Source organism: Symphalangus syndactylus, chromosome 23, assembly GCF_028878055.3.
Source record: "Symphalangus syndactylus isolate Jambi chromosome 23, NHGRI_mSymSyn1-v2.1_pri, whole genome shotgun sequence".
Taxonomy (NCBI): Eukaryota; Metazoa; Chordata; class Mammalia; order Primates; family Hylobatidae; genus Symphalangus; species Symphalangus syndactylus.
In genome coordinates, this window is record NC_072445.2 from 40,202,423 (window position 1) to 40,220,330 (window position 17,908).

At 45.2% G+C, this 17,908-nt stretch overlaps 1 protein-coding gene across 1 annotated transcript; it reads left to right on the forward strand.

The window, feature by feature from the left end:
- The first annotated feature begins 667 nt into the window (after positions 1–667).
- LOC129473145 (peptidyl-prolyl cis-trans isomerase A-like) lies at positions 668–4,861 on the forward strand. The gene is made up of 3 exons (XM_055263392.2): positions 668–671; positions 3,704–4,061; positions 4,690–4,861. Exons 1-3 carry the CDS (start codon positions 668–670, stop codon positions 4,859–4,861), a joined length of 534 nt encoding a protein of 177 aa, XP_055119367.2.
- Positions 4,862–17,908: the final 13,047 nt, after the last annotated feature.

Below are 17,908 nucleotides of genomic sequence, written 5' to 3' on the forward strand. Positions count from 1 at the left end.
GCTCTGTGGGAAATACATTTGTTTTCTTTATAAATTACCCAGTCTGTGCTGGGTGTGGTGGCTCACGACTGTAATCCCAGCACTTTGGGAGGCCAAGGTGGGTGGAAGGCTTGAGCCCAGGAATTTGAGACCAGCCTGGGCAACATGGCAAAACCCATTTCTACAAAAAAACACAAAAATTAGCTGGTGTGGTGGTGCAGGCCTGTGGTCCCAGTTACTTAGGAGGCTGAGGTGGGAGGATCACTTGAGTCTGGGAGGTGGAGTTTGCAGTGAGTCGAGATCCTGCCACTGCACTCCATTCTGAGCGACAGAGAGAGACACTGTCTGAAAAAACAACAAAATAAATTACCCAGTCTATAGTATTCTGTTATAGCAGCAGGAAATGGACTAAGACACATAGATTATGTTACCGTGTTTATTTATTTATTGTTGTTTTTGTTATTCCTGACTCTTAATATAGTCTTAATCAGATGAGCATTCTGGCCTGGCCTCCGCAGGAGGGGCCTGTCTTTAGCCAGGGACAAGAGGAGATTAAGGCCAGCATGTTCCACAAGGTCAAGGGGCTGCAGAGCCCCCTAAGGCCAGTGTGCTGATGGGCCCTTCAATATTGTATCCTACCCAGTGGATTGGCAGGACGGGGTGACTGACAGGAATCATTGTTGCCTCTATGGGTAAGTCTTATGGAGATGGGGGCTGAGGGATGTTGAAGTTTAGCCATTACATTACAGTGAGAGAGATTACATTACTAAGTGTCAGAGACCCTGCTGGTCACTTTCTGTTACTGTCACAGGTGGCTTTCACAGTAACCTTTTAAGAGAGCTCTTTTCATTTTTCTTGTATGTGGCTGTCCAGTTGTTCCAGCATCATTTACTGAAAAAACTATCTTTATTGTATTGTCTTTGCTCCTTGTATTTATGTGGGACTATTTCTTGGCGCTCTATTCTGCTCAAGTGGATCAATTTGTCTATTCTTTGCCAATGCCACTCTGTCTTTCTAAAGTTAATTTTTCTATTGACAAATTTTATACATTTATGGTGTACATCATGTTTTTATATATATATATGCACATACATACATACACATTGTGGAACGGATGAACCAAACAATTTAATAATATGTACATTACCTCACATACATATTTTGCGTGTGTGTGATGAGAATGCTTAAAGCTATTCTCATACTATTTTGAAATACACAATATGTTGTTATTAAGTTTAGTCACCGTAAGTTACAATAGATCTCTTTTTTTTTTTTTTTTTTTTTTTTTTTTTTTTGAGACAGAGTCTCGCTCTGTCGCCCAGGCTGGAGTGCAGTGGCGCGATCTCGGCTCACTGCAAGCTCCGCCTCCCGGGTTCACGCCATTCTCCTGCCTCAGCCTCTCCGAGTAGCTGGGACTACAGGCGCCCGCCACCACGCCCGGCTAATTTTTTGTATTTTTAGTAGAGACGGGGTTTCACCATGGTCTCGATCTCCTGACCTCGTGATCCGCCCGCCTCGGCCTCCCAAAGTGCTGGGATTACAAGCGTGAGCCACCGCGCCCGGCCTACAATAGATCTCTTGAACTTATTTTTCCTAACTGAAATCTTGCGTTCTTTGACTAACATCTCCCCAATTCCCCCACCTCCCAGCCTCTGATAACCACCAGTTTACTCTCTATTTATGAGTCTGACTTTTTCTATACTCCACATATAAGTGAGATTGTATTTGTCTTTCTGTGCCTGGCTTATTTCACTTAACATAACGTCTTCCAGGTTCATCCATGTTGTCACAAATGACAGGATTTTGTTTTTTTAAGGCTGAATACTATTCCATTTTTTATATATACCACATTTTCTTTATCCATTCATCCATTGATGGACACTTAGGTGGATTCTATATCTTGGCTATTGAGAATAATGCCGCAGCCAGGTGCAGTGTCTCGTGCCTATAATCCCAGCTAATTGGGAAGCTGAGACAGCAGGATCGCTTGAGGCCAGGAGTTGCCCTGGGCAACATAGACTCTGTCTCTAAAGGAAAAAAAAAAAAAGAATAATGATGCAATGAACATGGGAGTGCAAATATCTCAACATACTGATTTCATATCCTTTGGATATATACCCATTAGTGGGATTGCTGGATCATGTGGTATTTCTATTTTTAAAATTTTTGCAGAATCTCCATACTGTTTCCCACAATGGCTATGCTAATCACCACTCTGTCTTGATTACTATGGCTTTATAGAAAGTCCAAGTCAGGTAGTGGTGGTCTTTGACTTTACTTTTCTTCTATATTGTGCTGGCTAGGTCTTTTGCCTCACCATATAAAGTTTGAATCAGTTTGTTAATATCCACAAAATAACTTACTGAGGTTTTTTATTGAGATTGCAGTCATTCCACAGATCAAGTTGGAAAGAACAGATATATTAGCAGTATTGAGCCTTCCTATGAACATGAAATATCTCTCCATTTGTTTAGTTCTTTGATTTCTTTTGTCAGTTTTGTAGTTTTCTTCATATAGATCTTGTACATATTTTCTTAGATTTGTACCTAAGTGTTTCATTTTTGGGGGTGCTAATGTAAGTGATATTGTGTTTTAAATGGCAAATTCTGGACCAGGCGCGGTGGCTCACGCCTGTAATCCCAGCACTTTGGGAGGCTGAGGCAGGCGGAACATGAGGTCAGAAGTTCGAGATCAGCCTGGCCAACATGGTGAAACCCTGTCTCTACTAAAAATACAAAAATTAGCTGGGCATGGTGGGGCATGCCTGTAATCTCAGCTACTCAGGAGGCTGAGGCAGGAGAATTGCTTGAACACTGGAGGAGGAGGTTGCAGTGAGCTGAGATCGTGCCACTGCACTCTAGCCTGGGCGACAGAGCAAGACACTGTCTTGAAAAAAAAAAAAAATTAAATGGCGAATTCTACATGCTCATTGCTGATACATAGAAAAGTGATTGGCTTTTACATATTAACTTTATATCCTGCAACCTTGCTATAATTGCTTGTTAGTTCCAGGAGTTTTTTATGTGAGGATTCTTTTTGATTTTCTACATAGACAATCATATCATCTGTAAACAAAGACAGTTTTATTTCTTGTTCCAAATTTGTATACCTTTTAGTTCCTTTTCTTGTCTTACTGCTTTAGCTAGGACTTCCAGTACAACGTTGAAAAGCCATGTTGAGAGGGTCATTCCTGCCTTGTTCTGATCTTAGCAGGCAAGCTTTTAGTTTCTCATCATTAAGTGTGATGTTAGCTGTGGATGTTTTGTGGATGTTGTTTATCAAGTTGAGTAAGGTCTTCTCTATTCCTAGCTTGCTAAGAGATTTTTTTTCAATCATCGTGAATGGGTGTTGGATGTTGTCAATTGCTTTTTCTGCCTCTATTGATATGATCATGTGATTTTCTTCTTTAGCCAGTTGATTTAATGGATTACATTAACTGATTTTCAAATGTTGAAGTAACTTTGCATACCTGGGATAAATCTCACTTAGTCATGGTGTATTGCTCTTTTCATACATTGTGGATTTGATTTACTAGCATTTTGCTGAGGATTTTTGCATCTATGTTCATGAGAGATATTGGTCTGTGGTTTTCTTTTTTTGTAAAGTCGTCATCTGATTTTGGTATTTGGCTAATGCTGGCCTCATGGAATTAGTTAGAAAGTATTCCCTCATGGAATCCCGGCCTCATGAAATGAGATAGAAAGTGTCTGTCTTGGCTTTGCAGACGCCACCATTAGGAGGAGCCCCATACTATCAGCCGTGGTCAACCCCACCGTGTCCTTCGACATCGCTGTCAATGGCGAGCCCTTGGGCTGTGTCTCCTTCAAGCTGTTTGCAGACAAGTTTCCAAAGACAGCAGAAAACTTTCGTGCTCTGAGCACTGGAGAGAAAGGATTTGGTTATAAAGGTTCCTCCTTTCACAGAATTATTCCGGGGTTTATGTGTCAGGGTGGTGACTTCACACGCCATAATGGCACTGGTGGCAAGTCCATCTATGGGGAGAAATTTGATGACGAGAACTTCATCCTAAAGCATACAGGTCCTGGCATCTTGTCCATGGCAAATGCTGGACCCAACACAAATGATTCCTAGTTTTTCTTTTTTCCTTTTTTTCTTTTTTTTTTTTTTTTTTTTTTTTTTTTTTTGAGACGGAGTCTTGCTCTGTCGCCCAGGCTGGAGTGCAGTGGCGCAATCTCGGCTCACTGCAAGCTCCGCCTCCCGGGTTCACGCCATTCTCCTGCCTCAGCCTCTCCGAGTAGCTGGGACTACAGACGCCCGCCACCACGCCCGGCTAATTTTTTGTATTTTTAGTAGAGACGGGGTTTCACCGTGGTCTCGATCTCCTGACCTCATGATCCGCCCGCCTCGGCCTCCCAAAGTGCTGGGATTACAAGCGTGAGCCACCGCGCCCGGCCTTTTTCTTTTTTTTGAGATGGAGTCTTACTCTGTCGCCCGGGCTGGAGTGCAGTGATGTGATCTTGGCTCACTGCAACTTCCACCTCCCAGGTTCAAGCAATTCTCCTGCCTCAGCCTCCTGAGTAGCTGGGATCACAGGCATGCGCCACCATGCCTGGCTAATTTTTGTATTTTTGGTAGAGATGAGGTTTCACCATGTTTGGTCAGGCTGGTCTCGAACTCCTGACCTCAGGTAATCTGCCCACCTCGGCCTCCCAAAGTGCTGGGATTACGGCGTGAGCCACCACACCTGGGCGATTCCCAGTTTTTCATCTGCACTGCCAAGACCGAGTGGTTGGATGGCAAGCACATGGTCTTTGGCAAGGTGAAAGATGGCATGGATATTGTGGAGGCCATGGAGCACTTTGGGTCCGGGAATGGCAAGACCATCAAGATCACCATCGCTGACTGTACACAACTCGACTAACTTTGACTTGTGTTTTTTTTTTGTTTGTTTGTTTTTTGAGACTGAGTTTCACTCTTGTTGCCAGGCTGGAGTGCAATGACGCCATCTCGGCTCACTGCAAACTCTGCTTCCTGAGTTCAGGCGATTCTCCTGCCTCAGCCTCCCGAGTAGCTGGGATTATAGGCAGGCACCACCACACCCGGCTAATTTTGTATTTTTAGTAGAGATGGGGTTTCTCCGTGTTGGTCAGGTTGGTCTCGAACTCCTGACCTCCGGTGATCCCACCTGTGTCAGCCTCCCAAAGTGCTGGAATTACAGGCATGAGCCACCGCGCCTGGTCTGACTTGTGTTTTATCTTAATCACTAGACCATTGCTTCTGTAGCTCAGGAGAGCACCCTCCATCCATCTGCTTGCAGTATCCTAGAATCTTTGTGCTCTCGCTGCAGTTCCCTTTGGGTTTCATGTTTTCCTTGTTCCCTTCCATGCCTACCTGGATTGTAGCGTTAAGTTTACGATTATGAAATTAAAACTGAATAACAACAACAACAACAAAAGAAAGTATGTCTTCTGGAAGAGATTATAGAAAATTGGTATAATTTTTTTCCTTAAATGTTTGGTAGAATTTATCAGTAAACCCATTTGGGGCTGATGTTTTCTGTTTCTGAATGTTATTAATTATCAACTTAATTTATTTAATATATGTCTTCATTTCATTTTTTATATTAAAATTTTTTTATAAGACAAGGTCTCACTATGTTGCCCAGGCTTCTCTCAAACTCCTGGGCTTAAATTGGCTTCCCAAAGGGCTGGGATTACAGGCATGAGCTACTGTGCCTAGCTTCATTTCATTTTTAATTAAATTTGTTTTAAATAATAATAGATTTAACTCTGGGGGGCCGAGGCGGGCGGATCACCTGAGGTCCGGAGTTTGAGACCACCCTGGCCAACATGACGAAACCCCATCTGTACTGAAAATACAAAAACTAGCCGAGCGTGGTGACGGGTGCCTGGAATCCCAGCTACTGAGAAGGCTGAGGCAGGACAATTTCTTGAACCCAGGAGGTGGAGGTTGCAGTGAGCTGAGATTGCGCCATTGCACTCCAGCCTGGGCGATAGAGTGAGACTCCATCTCAAAAAAAAAAAACAAAAACAAAACAAACAAAAAAAACCAATAACAATAACAATAATAGATTTAAAGGGTTGCAAAGCTAGAACACAGAGTTTCCATAAACCCCAGCTTTCCTTAATGTTAACATCTAACAAAATTATGTCAAGACTAAGAAACTAAGAAATTAACATTGCTATAATACTATTCGCTAAACTGTAGACTTTATTTGGACTTCACCAGTTTTTCCAGGGCCCATTAATGCATTTAGCTTTTGGGTCTCCCTAGTCTTTCTGATCATGAGTTTCTCAGTCTTTACCTGTTTTCATGACCTTGAAAGTTTTGAAGAATACTGGATAGATAATTTGTAGAATGTCCCTCACTTTGGGTTTGTCTGATGCTTCCTTATGATTAGATTGGGGTTATGGGTTTAAGGGAAGAATACCATAGAGGGGAGTGTCCTCATCACATCATTTCTGGGGGGCAAGATGTTAACATGACTCTGATTGCTTGGTTAAGGTAGTGTCTGCTACATTTCTCCACTGTAAAGTTATTATTTTTCCTTTTTCATACTCTAGTCTTTGGAAGCAAGTCGGCAAGTCCAGCCCGTATTCAAGGTGAGAGAAATAAAACTCCAATCTGCTGGAACAGAGATTCTCATGATATATTTTTTGAAATTCTTCTGTAAGGAAGATTTGCCCTTTCTTCCCTATTTATTTATTTAATTATTTTTGATTACATAAATCAGTGTGGAATGAATATTTATTTATATTTTGGGTTATAATCCAATACTGTTGTAACTTTGTTGCTCAGATTATTCCAGCTTTGTCCATAGGGAGCTCTTTCAGGTTGACTCCTGTGTCCCTCTGACATGCCCTTATTTTTTGGTGGTGTGGGTTGGGAGATGGGTGGGGGCTACTTTCTGGCATTACAAGATGTTCCAGGCTCATCTTATATTTTTCCTATGCCAGCCCTAGAATCAGCTGTTTTTTTAAGAAGCCCTGAATCCTTTTATCAGAGAATGATGTATTATAACCAAGGTCTGGGCACTGGGTGCTCATTTCACTCTTCTAAGGAGAACACAGAGGTCTCAAGAACTGCCTGAATTCACACAGGCACATAAATGGCTCTCACTTCAGCACCACTTTAGAGCTGATTCAGCTGGGCGCGGTGGCTCATGCCTGTAATCCCAGAACTTTGGGAGGCTGAGGCAGGCGGATCACCTGAGGTCAGGAGTTTGAGACCAGCCTGGCCAATATGGCGAAACCTCGTCTCTGCTGAAAAATACAAAAGTTATCTCGGCGTGGTGGTGCATGCCTGTAATCCCAGCTACTTGGGAGCCTGAGACAGGAGAATTGCTTGAGTCAGGGAGGCAGAGGTTGCAGTGAGCTGAGATCGCGCCACTGCACTCCAGCCTGGGCGACAGAGCAAGATACCGTCTCAAAAAAAAGAAAAAGGGAAAGAAAAAAAGAGCTGATTCCGCTCAGACTTTGACATCCCCGACTTGATGACCAACTCTCCATGCAGGTCTTTATTTCTTAAAGCTTCTGTTTTTCAGTATGCAGGGCTTAGACACTAGTAATTTTATTCCGTAATATTTGGAGACTTTCCTAAAATAAACATTTCACCTTTTGGTAACATGATTCACTTACAGCATTGACCAGAATAGGCAAGAGGAAGAAGACGGTGGAGGGAGGAGTCACGTTGTTCTTTCCTGTGGAGTATTTCCCAATTCCTGCTGCTCTTTCCACATCCCTGGGCCTGGGAGAAGGACGGCACCCTTGGACCATGATAGAAAAATGGTGATTTGGAAACACCTGCCTTTTCTGTCTCCCCACCCCTTCCATTTCAGTGCCCATTCTCCCTTCCAACCCATGGCCCATGAGTTTTTCCTTCTCCTAGCCTCTCACCTAGTGCTGGCTCCTCAGAGGGAAGTGAACCCTCACCCCCTGGAGGGTGGAAGTGGGGAGAGAGAGGCCAGAGCCTGGGGCTGGGGCGGGAGCTGCAGCAGAAAGGAAGGAGGTTAGAGAGACAGATGAGGGGTGAGATGTGAGTGCTCAGAGGGAGAATGAGGACATCCCCAGCATCTCCACAGAGGAGGGAGGAAGGGGCCTTGGGTGCTGGGGCAGAGAGGGGGCAGGGTCTGGATGGGACGCCCCACCCTCAGTCCCTGGTCCTCTGACAACACCTCACCTAGTCACACTGAGGGGCTTCTCCAGGCCCAGGGGCACCTGCAGGCAGGTGTATCTCATGCCTTCTCTGGGAGGGTCCCCCACAGCTGCCCAGCCCTGATATGTCTCATCTCCCTGGGTCTGGTCCCCTTGAGTCTTGAGTCCAGAGTTGGCTCCTTCCCTTCCTGCAGCCAGGTCAGAGTGAGGTTGGCAAGTGAGAAGCCACGTGCTCTGCATGGCAAGGTGTGGTTGCCCTCAGGGTCCTCCTTGTCAGGGACCACAACTTTGGGGAAGTCGGGGAGGCACCGGGTGCAGGAGATAGAGAACAGAGAGGTGGAGTGAGAGTGGGACACACTCAGCCTCCCCTCCTCTCCTAGTCTTCCTCCACATGCCAGTGCCTTTCCCTCCCCAACTCCAGCACTTCTAACAGCCACAGCAAGAAGGGGAGACCCAAATCCCCATCACTCTCTGCCACAGTCTCTGTGAGTGTGGCCACCTCCATTTCCACTGCAGCTTTAGGGTCTGCCCCAGAGCAGAGTCCTGGGTATGCTTAGAGCGGGATACTGGAGGGTTCTTCCTTCAAATATCTGCATGGCTGTTTCTCTCCTTCTCAAGTCTGCTCACGTGGCCCCTCCAAGAGGCCCACCTGACCATCCTATTTGTATTTATTTATTTATTTATTTATTTAGACAGGGTCTCACTCTGTCACCCAGGCTGGGGTGCAGTGGTGCGATCTCGGCTCACTGCAACCTCTTTCTCCCATGTTCAAGCGATTCTCCTGCCTCAGCCTCCTGAGTAGCTGGGATTACAGGTGCACACCACCACTTCTGGCTAATTTTTGCATTTTTAGAAGAGATGGGGTTTCACCATGTTGATCAGGCTGGTCTCCAACTCCTGACCTTGTGATCTGCCAGCCTTGGTCTCCCAAAGTGCTAGGATTACAGGTATGTGCCACCGCGACCAGCCCAATTTTTGTATTTTTAGTAGAGATTGGGTTTTGCCATCTTGGCCAGGCTGGTCTTGAACTCCTGACCTCAGGGGATCTGCCCACCTCGGCCTCCCAAAGTGCTGGGATTACAGGCGTGAGCCACCGCACCTGGCCCTGACCATCCTATTTAAAAATGCCACCTGTATGACTTTGCGTTGATTCTCTACTTTGTATTATTATTTTTCTTATCTCTTATCTCTTTCTAAGTATGAAAATGTCTTTTTCCAAAGATGGCTTCACCAATCTCTTCGATCCCACATGCTGTTTAGCGATGTGACTTTGCCATCCTCTATCAAGACCTGAGCGTAATCCCCCTACTCCCTGACTCTTGGATCTGAGACTGGTTTTGGTGACTAGAACATGGGGATCATGACACTGCCTGACTTCTGAGGTTCTTACATAAGATCCCTTGTGGTTCTGACTTGGTGTCTTGAAACACCCTCTCTGAAGCCCAGGTATGGAGCTGGGAGCAGCCTAGCCATGTGAAGCAGCAGGTGGAGGAGAACCTAGACCACCGAGTTAATAGCCCCAGTAAGCCCCTTGAATGTTCTGGGCCCCTTGGGCTCCAGATGATGGCAGCTTTTGCCCATGTCACATGGAGCAGAAGAGCTGCCTGGCTGAGCCCAGTCAACCCAGGGAAAGAGAGAACATCCATAAAGTCTGTTGTTTTATTTTAAGATGTTTTTGTTACTGGAACACATCCATGTAACCCACTATTGCTATTATGTTTTTCTTTATTGTCTGTCTTTCAGACTGTAAGCATCAGGGAGCAGGTGTTTGTCTTTTATTGATTAAATGATCACCAGGCCTAGAACAATGCCTAGCACAGAGGCACTCACTAAATATATGTTAAATGGACGAATAAATGCTGCGATCTTAAAGCTGGGTCTGAGACTGGAGAGGGGGAGTTACTATTTGGTTTTGGGGATTGCCTTAGTCATCTTGGACTGTAACTAAACTCAGGTCTGGCTGCTTGCTGCTTACAAATTCAGATAACAAGCATGAGGTCTGTAGTAAGAAAGTAACTTTATTAACCAAAACTAGTAGTGGGGAAGTGGCCAAATTCCCATTCAAAGTGACCACTTCATATTTCTAGGGAGAAGGCAAGGGTTTATAAAGGCGGACTTGGTGTGACTGGCTTGCAGGGGAAGGGGTAAGGAGGTGTGAGGTCTACATGACTTGTTTGATGGCTTATCCATTCGGTGGTCTGACTGGCACCATTGTGGGCAGAACTAGCTTGTAAATCAACCACTGTCTCAAGGCAATCGCCTGGTTGGGGAGAGTTCTGGAGGTGCTTGGTTTGTCTTAAGATTTGGTCTCTAGAACTTCTTTTCTTTTTTTTTTTTTTTTCTGAGACGGAGTTTCGCTCTTGTTGCCCAGGCTGGAGTGCAATGGTGTCATCTCACCTCGCTACAATCTTTGCCTCCCAGGTTCAAGCGATTCTCTTGCCTCAGCCTCCCGAGTAGCTGGGATTATAGGCACCTGCCACCACGCCCGGCTAATTTTTGTATTTTTAGTAGAGATGGGGTTTCACCATGTTGGCCAGGCTGGTCTTGAACGCCTGACCTCAGGTAATCCACCTGCCTTGGCCTCCCAAAGTGATGGGATTGCAGGCGTGAGCCACCATGCCTGGCCAATCCCTGTAACTTCTAAACCCACACATAGGTAAGCCTGCAGTGTAGGGAGTGTTTGGGAGAGAGAAGGTAAAGGTTTAATTGTATTCCTAAAGAGCTAAGTAAGAGGCAAACATACAGGGAAAAAGAAAAAAAATAAAGACAATTTTAAGGAAAATGGGGTACTCAGTCACAGGGCTGCCATAACAAAACACCACAGACGCGTGGCTTAAACAATAGAAATTCGTTTCTCACAAATCTTGTGGCTGATATTCCGAGATCAGGGTGCCAGCAGATTCAGTTCAGGATGAGGTTCCTCTTCCTGCCTGGCAGACAGCTGCCTTCTTGCCATATCCTCATGTGGTGAAGAGAATGAGAGCTCCAGTCTCTTCCCCTTCTTCTGAGGACACTAATCCCATCATGGGGTCAATCTCTTGACCTCATCTGAATCTAATAACCTCCCAAAGGTCCACCTCTTAATGCCATCACGCTGGGAATTAGAGCTTTGCCATATGAATTTAACACACAAACATTCATTCAATAACAAAATCTTAAAATCAAAGTACTGGAAAATTTGGTTTCTGGTTAGTGAGGGCTCTCTTCCTGGTTTGTAGATGGCCACCTTCTCACTATGTCCTCCTGTGGCCTTTCCTCTGTGTGCTTGCAGAAAGAGAGACATCTCTGTGTTTTCCTCTTAGAAACACCAGTCCCATCAGATTACGGCCCCACCCTGTGACCTTATTTAACTTTCTTTCTTATTTATTTATTGAGACAGGGTCTCACTCTGTCGCTCAGGCTGGAGTGCAGTGGCGCGATCTCAGCTCACAGCAACCTCGGGCTCCCGGGTTCAAGTGATTCCCCTGCCACAGCCTCCCAAGGAGCTGGGACTACAGGCGCGTGCCACCATGCCCGGCTAATTTTTTTATTTTTAGTAGAGATGGGGTTTCACCATGCTGGCCAGGGTGGTCTCAAACTCCTGACCTCATGATCCGCCTGCCTCGAAAGGTGGGTTTGCCAGCCACAAATTCCTAGTTTGATGTTGATTTTTCCCTCAGCTCATGAATGCCGATGTCTCTTCTGGCTACTGGGGCTGACAGGGAGAGACATCAGCTACATTCCAATCCAGGTGCATTTTAAATGATCTGTTGGTTGGGCATGGTGACTCACGCCTGTAATCCCAGCACTAGGGGAGGCCGAGGCAGGTGGATCATCTGAGGTCGGGAGTTCGAGACCAGCCTGACCAACAAGGTGAAACCCTGTCTTTACTAAAAATACAAAAATTAGCCAGGTATAGTAGTGTGCACCTGTAATCCCGGCTACTTGGGAGGCTGAGGCCAGAGAATTGCTTGAACCCGGGAGACAGAGGTTGCAGTGAGCCAAGATGGCACCATTGCACTCCAGCCTGGGTGTGAGACTCCATCTCAAATAAAATAAATAAAATAAAATAAAATCTTAAATGATCTGTATTTCCTTTTATTTTATTTTTATTTTTTTGAGATGGAGTCTTGCTCTGTTGCCCAGGCTAGAGTGCAGTGGCGTGATCTCGTCTCACTGCAAGCTCTGCCTCCCTGGCTCAAGTGATTCTCCCGCCTGGGACTACAGGTGCGCGCCACCATGCCCAGCTGATTTTTTTGTATTTTTAGTAGAGACAGTGTTTCATCATGTTGGCCAGGATGTTCTCAATCTCTTGATCTTGTGATCCACCCACCTCGGCCTCCCAAAGTGCTGGGATTACAGGTGTGAGCCACCACACCTGACCAGATCTGTGTTTCTTCTATGGCTACTTTTTTTTTTTTTTTTTTTTTTTTTTTTTTTGGTGACAGAGTCTTGCTCTGTCTCCCAGGCTGGAGTGCAGTGGCATGATCTCAGCTCACTGCAACCTCCGCCTCCTGGGTTCAAGAGATTCTCCTGCCTCAGCCTCCTGAGTAGCTGGGATTGCAGGCATGTACCACCAAGCCCAGCTAATTTTTGTATTTTTAGCAGAGGTGGAGTTTCACCATGTTGGGTCAGGCTGGTCTTGAACTCCTGACCTCATGATCTGCCTGCCTCGGCCTCCCAAAGTGCTGGAATTACAGACGTGAGCCACCATGCCCAGCTTCTATGGCTACTTTTAAGATCACTGTTTGTCTTCACCATCTGAAGTTCCAGCGTGATCTGAGTCGATGTGGATCTCCTTTCATTCACGGGGCTGTGTATATCTTTACTTAATTGTTTGCCATGTCTCCTTATGGAATGTCTCCTTTTAATTACTCGCCTTTCATCTTCTAGGAGTATAATTACACTAATGTTAAACCTCATTCAGCCACCACATAATTGTAATAGGCAGAATAATGGCCCCACGAATATATTCAAACCCTAAGCTCCAGAATCTTTGGATGTGTGATCTTACACAACAAAAGGAACTGCAGATACGGTTAAGGGTGTGGACATTGAGAGGGAAGATTGCCCTGGATTATTATTATTATTTTGAGACGGAGTCTCGCTCTGTCGCCCAGGCTGGAGTGCAGTGGTGCGATGTCGGCTCACTGAAAGCTCCGTCTCCCGGGTTCATGCCATTCTCCTGCCTCAGCCTCCCGAGTAGCTGGGACTACAGGCGGCCGCCACCTGCCCGACTAATTTTTTTTTGTATTTTTAGTAGAGATGGGGTTTCACCATGTTAGCCAGATAGTCTCGATCTTCTGACCTCGTGATCCACCTGCCTTGGCCTCCCAAAGTGCTGAGATTACAGGCGTGAGCCACCACCCCTGGCCATTGTCCTGGATTATTTTGGTGGGCTCAATCTGATCAGGAATTCTTTTTTTCTTTTTCTTTTTGACTTTTTAGGCTCAAGGGATACATATTCAGGTTTGTTACATGGGAAAATTGTGTAGCATGGGTGTTTGGTGTGCAGATAGTTTTGTTACTCAGGTAATCAGCACAATACCTGATAGGTAGTTTTTTAATCCTCCCCCTCCTCCCACCCTCCACCCTCAAGGAGGCCCCAGTGTCTATTGTTCCCTTCTTTGTGTCCATGTGTACTCAATGTTAAGCTGCCACTTATAGGTGAGAATATGTGGTATTTGGCTTTCTGTTCCTACATTAATTTGCTTAGAATAATGGTCTCCAGCTCCATCCATGTTGCTGTGAAGGACATGATTTCGTTCTTGTTTTTTTGGCTGGGTAGCATACCATGGTGCATATGTGCCGCAGTTTTCTTTATCCATTCCACTGTTGATGGGCATCGGGGTTGATTCCTTGCCTTTGCTATTGTGAATAGTGCTGCACTGATCACGAATTCTTAAAAGCGGAGATAACTGAAGAAATGTGGGTCAGGTGTAGTGTTGGATTTCATCTACAGTGATTTCTACATCTAGTGAAATATGATTATCTCTTTTTAAATTATTGAATTAAGTGTTAAAATGCATTAAAAGGTTTAAAGTTTAAATATTCTTGCATTCTTGGGATTCATAACTTGGTCAAGATATTTAATTTGTTTATAGCACACTGATGGACACAGTCTACTATCTTTCTCATCTATTTTACATCTTATTATTAATAGTGATTTTCCTATCTTGTTTCTTTATTATTTGTTCACTAACTGGCTTTAGAATTAACACTATTCATAGCTGGTAAAGTGAGTTGTCTAGCTTTCTGTATTTTGCCCCATTCTCTTGAATATTTTAAATAAGTCCAATAACCTTCTTTGAAGTTTTCGTAGGACTTCCCTGTGAAACAATCTGGATATAGTTGGGCAGAAATAGAATTTTTACAACTGTTTTAACTTCTTTACTTGCAGTAAGTCTTTTCCATCGACATTTTTTTTTATAATTTCAGGATTGTTTACATCTCTACTATGGCTGCAGTGGCATGTTTATCTGTCATAGCACTGTCTTGCTCTTAATTAACATTGTCGGTTTTTTTTTCTCTGTTCAAAGAAACAGCGGCTTTTGGCAGGCTGGGTCCTCAGCAGTGGCAGCTGCCAGGTCAGCCTTGGTGAGTGGTGACTCAATTGCTCTGTCCATGCAGTGTCCATCCCAGCCACCACGGCCACTTTGTGCAGGGACTCATGAGCAAGCCTTGTGCGGCTGAGTGGCATCATCCATCAAGCCATCTGGCCCACCTGGTTACAGGGAGCCCCAGCCCCTTGGAGACCCTCTGGTGGGCATCCACATGCAACCTCTGTCTTCACACACTCTTCCCATGGAAAGCGGTCAATGCACACTTCTCTCTTCCATCCCCCAATTTTCCAACTTTATTTTCCCCAAGTTCCAGACTGGGCAGGCAACCCATGAGTCACTGCCCTTGATTCATTCGTTCATGCACTACTGGGGCATAATTTCTGCCCTCTACCTCCTGTGGTCCTATTTGGGTTTTGATTCCTAGTTCCTGGCTCGACAGCCCTTTCCAAAGCTGTTCTGTTGTCGGCTCCCAAGCCTACTGCTCTTGTAGGTTCTCCTTTTAATATCTGAGTCACAGGCATTTATTTCCTGGAATTAAAAAAGAATTCACTGATATTTTCTTTTTTCTTTTTTTTTTTTTTTGAGACGGAGTCTCACTGTCGCCCAGGCTGGAGTGCAGTGGCGCGATCTCGGCTCACTTCAGGCTCCGCCCCCCGGGGTTCATGCCATTCTCCTGCCTCAGCCTCCTGAGTAGCTGGGACTACAGGCGCACGCCACCTCGCCCGGCTAATTTTTTTTTTGTATTTTTAGTAGAGACAGGGTTTCACCGTGTTAGCCAGGATAGTCTCGATCTCCTGACCTCGTGATCTGCTGGCCTCGGCCTCTGAAAGTGCTGGGATTACAGGTGTCAGCCACCGCACCCGGCCTATTCATTGGTATTTTCAATGCAGCATTTCTAAGGACTTGGAGTAGGAGAAATTCTATATTAGCTTAGAGAGAATTGTTTCAAAACACCAGAAATGTAAACTTGAATGAAGGACAACATGCATGGAGGAAGGTGGACAAATCACAGGTGGGCAGTGGGTTTTGACCAAGTGAAAACTCAGATAAACAACACCTTCATCAAGCAACATCATTTCCACCCTCCAAGAAACATCGAGTCCTACTCACTCATAAACCACCCTCCCCCACTCTAGAGTAACCACTGTCTTGATTTGTAACACTGTAGATTAGTTCTGTCAGTTCTGATTGAATGAAATTAAAAGTTGTTTTCATGTAGTCAGGCTCATCATCTTTGTTGGGCTCATCATCTTGCTGTGTGTGGTCATAGCCGATTCTCTCCCATGGCTGTCAAGTGCTCCACTTTATTTATTTGTTTATTTTGAGACAGAGTTTCACTCTTGATGCCCAGGCTGGAGTGCGATGGTGCCATCTCGGCTCACTGCAACCTCCGCCTCCCGGGTTCAAGCAATTCTCCTATCTCCGCCTCCCGAGTAGCTGGGATTACAGGCATGCGCCACCATGCCCGAATAATTTTGTATTTTTAATAGAGACACAGTTTCTTCATGTTGGTCAGGATGGTCTTGAACTCCCTGCCTTGCTACCCTTGAACTAATACTTGCTACCCTTGAACTCCCTGATCTTGCTACCCAAGATCCTCAGGTGATCCGCCAGCCTCGGCCTCCCAAAGTGTTGGGATTACAGGCCTGAGTCACCACGTCCAGCCAAGGGTAAATCTCTTATTTTAGAAATTATTCAGCTAGTAAATGGGGAAGGAATGAGAGACTGAGACTATAATTCTTTTGCAACCCATTACGAATTAACAGATTTAGCCATTGAAAAGCAATGGCAATTAAAAGTAGAGTAAAAGTAAATAACCAGTACTAAGCTCTTCCTCCTGATGGAAGAATACAATGGAGTGCCATAAATAAAGTATTCAAGAAGAAAATCAAGTCAGCCTATAAGCAAATCTCTGTAGCCAACTACCAATTTATAGAAAGTACAGATAAAACAAGTCCATATTAAACTGTGCCTTGGGGTGGAGCCAGCAAAATGCAAACTATGGAAAACTCAATCAGACAATATAAATTTCAAGGAGGATCATAGAGAAAAAAAGAGAACAGGCCGGGCGCGGTGGCTCACGCCTGTAATCCCAGCACTTTGGGAGGCCGAGGCAGGCAGATCATGAGGTCAGGAGATCAAGACCATCCTGGCTAACACGGTGAAACCCTGTCTTTACTAAAAATACAAAAAAATTAGCTGGGCGTGGTGGCAGGTGCCTGTAGTCTCAGCTACTGGGGAGGCTGAGGCAGGAGAATCGCATGAACCCGTGAGGCGGAGCTTGCAGTGAGCCGAGATCGCACCACTGCACTCCAGCCTGGGTGACAGAGTGAGACTCCGTCTTAAAAAAAAAAAAAGAAAAAAGAGAACAAAAATTATATATCCCAAGGTAAAACTAAACTACAATTTCAGAGGATGAAAATATAAAATAGAACAAAGAAGTGCTCATCATAAAGGTCAGGCTGTGATTTTATGTAAGGGAGGGAAGCCTTTATCACTGAGCTGGGGCAAATGACGGGGTTTCTGGGCTGGCTTACAAACTTCTATATCTCTGGTGTTTAAAGGGTGTTTATCTTTTCTATTATTATTATTATTTATTATTATTATTAAAGGGCGACATTTTCAGGCAGTTTTTCTTTTTGGGTACCTGTTTTATTTTATGGCAAAAAGCTAATGAAGAATAAAATAATTTATAGGTCGTGATTACTGTTTTGCAGAAAGCCTACTCTCCACACCCCTCTCCAGACACTCAGCTCCCAAAACAAGTGGCAGCACCAGGACCCCCTGGCAGGGCCACCTCACTCCTGGGTGTGTTCATATCACTGGAGGCAATGTCCCAGGTCTATTCCTTGATGCTTGGAAGAACCTGATAGGACACAGTTGAGGGGAAGCCTTCTCTGTCACCTGCAGGTTCTTGGCTGTCACTGTAGAGGGGGCGGGTCCTCAGCTCTCCCACAGGCCGGATCACAGCCAGAACCTCCTCTCTGCAGGGGGAGTGAGGCTTGATCCTTTCCCTGAATACAGTGACAGAGATCTCTGTGTCATCACATGAAGGCTCCAACTCTTCAGGGCAGATGTTCCCCCACAGGGTCAGCCCTTGAATGTTGGCACCAGATGTCCCACCTCCATCCCTTCCCAGTCCTTTCTGTTCTGCTGTGAATCTGTCAGTCATTGGGAACTAGCAGGGAAAGGGAACAAGGAGGGGAGATTGCTTTGATGCTGGGTCAAGGCATTGAGACAGACTTCTCCTTC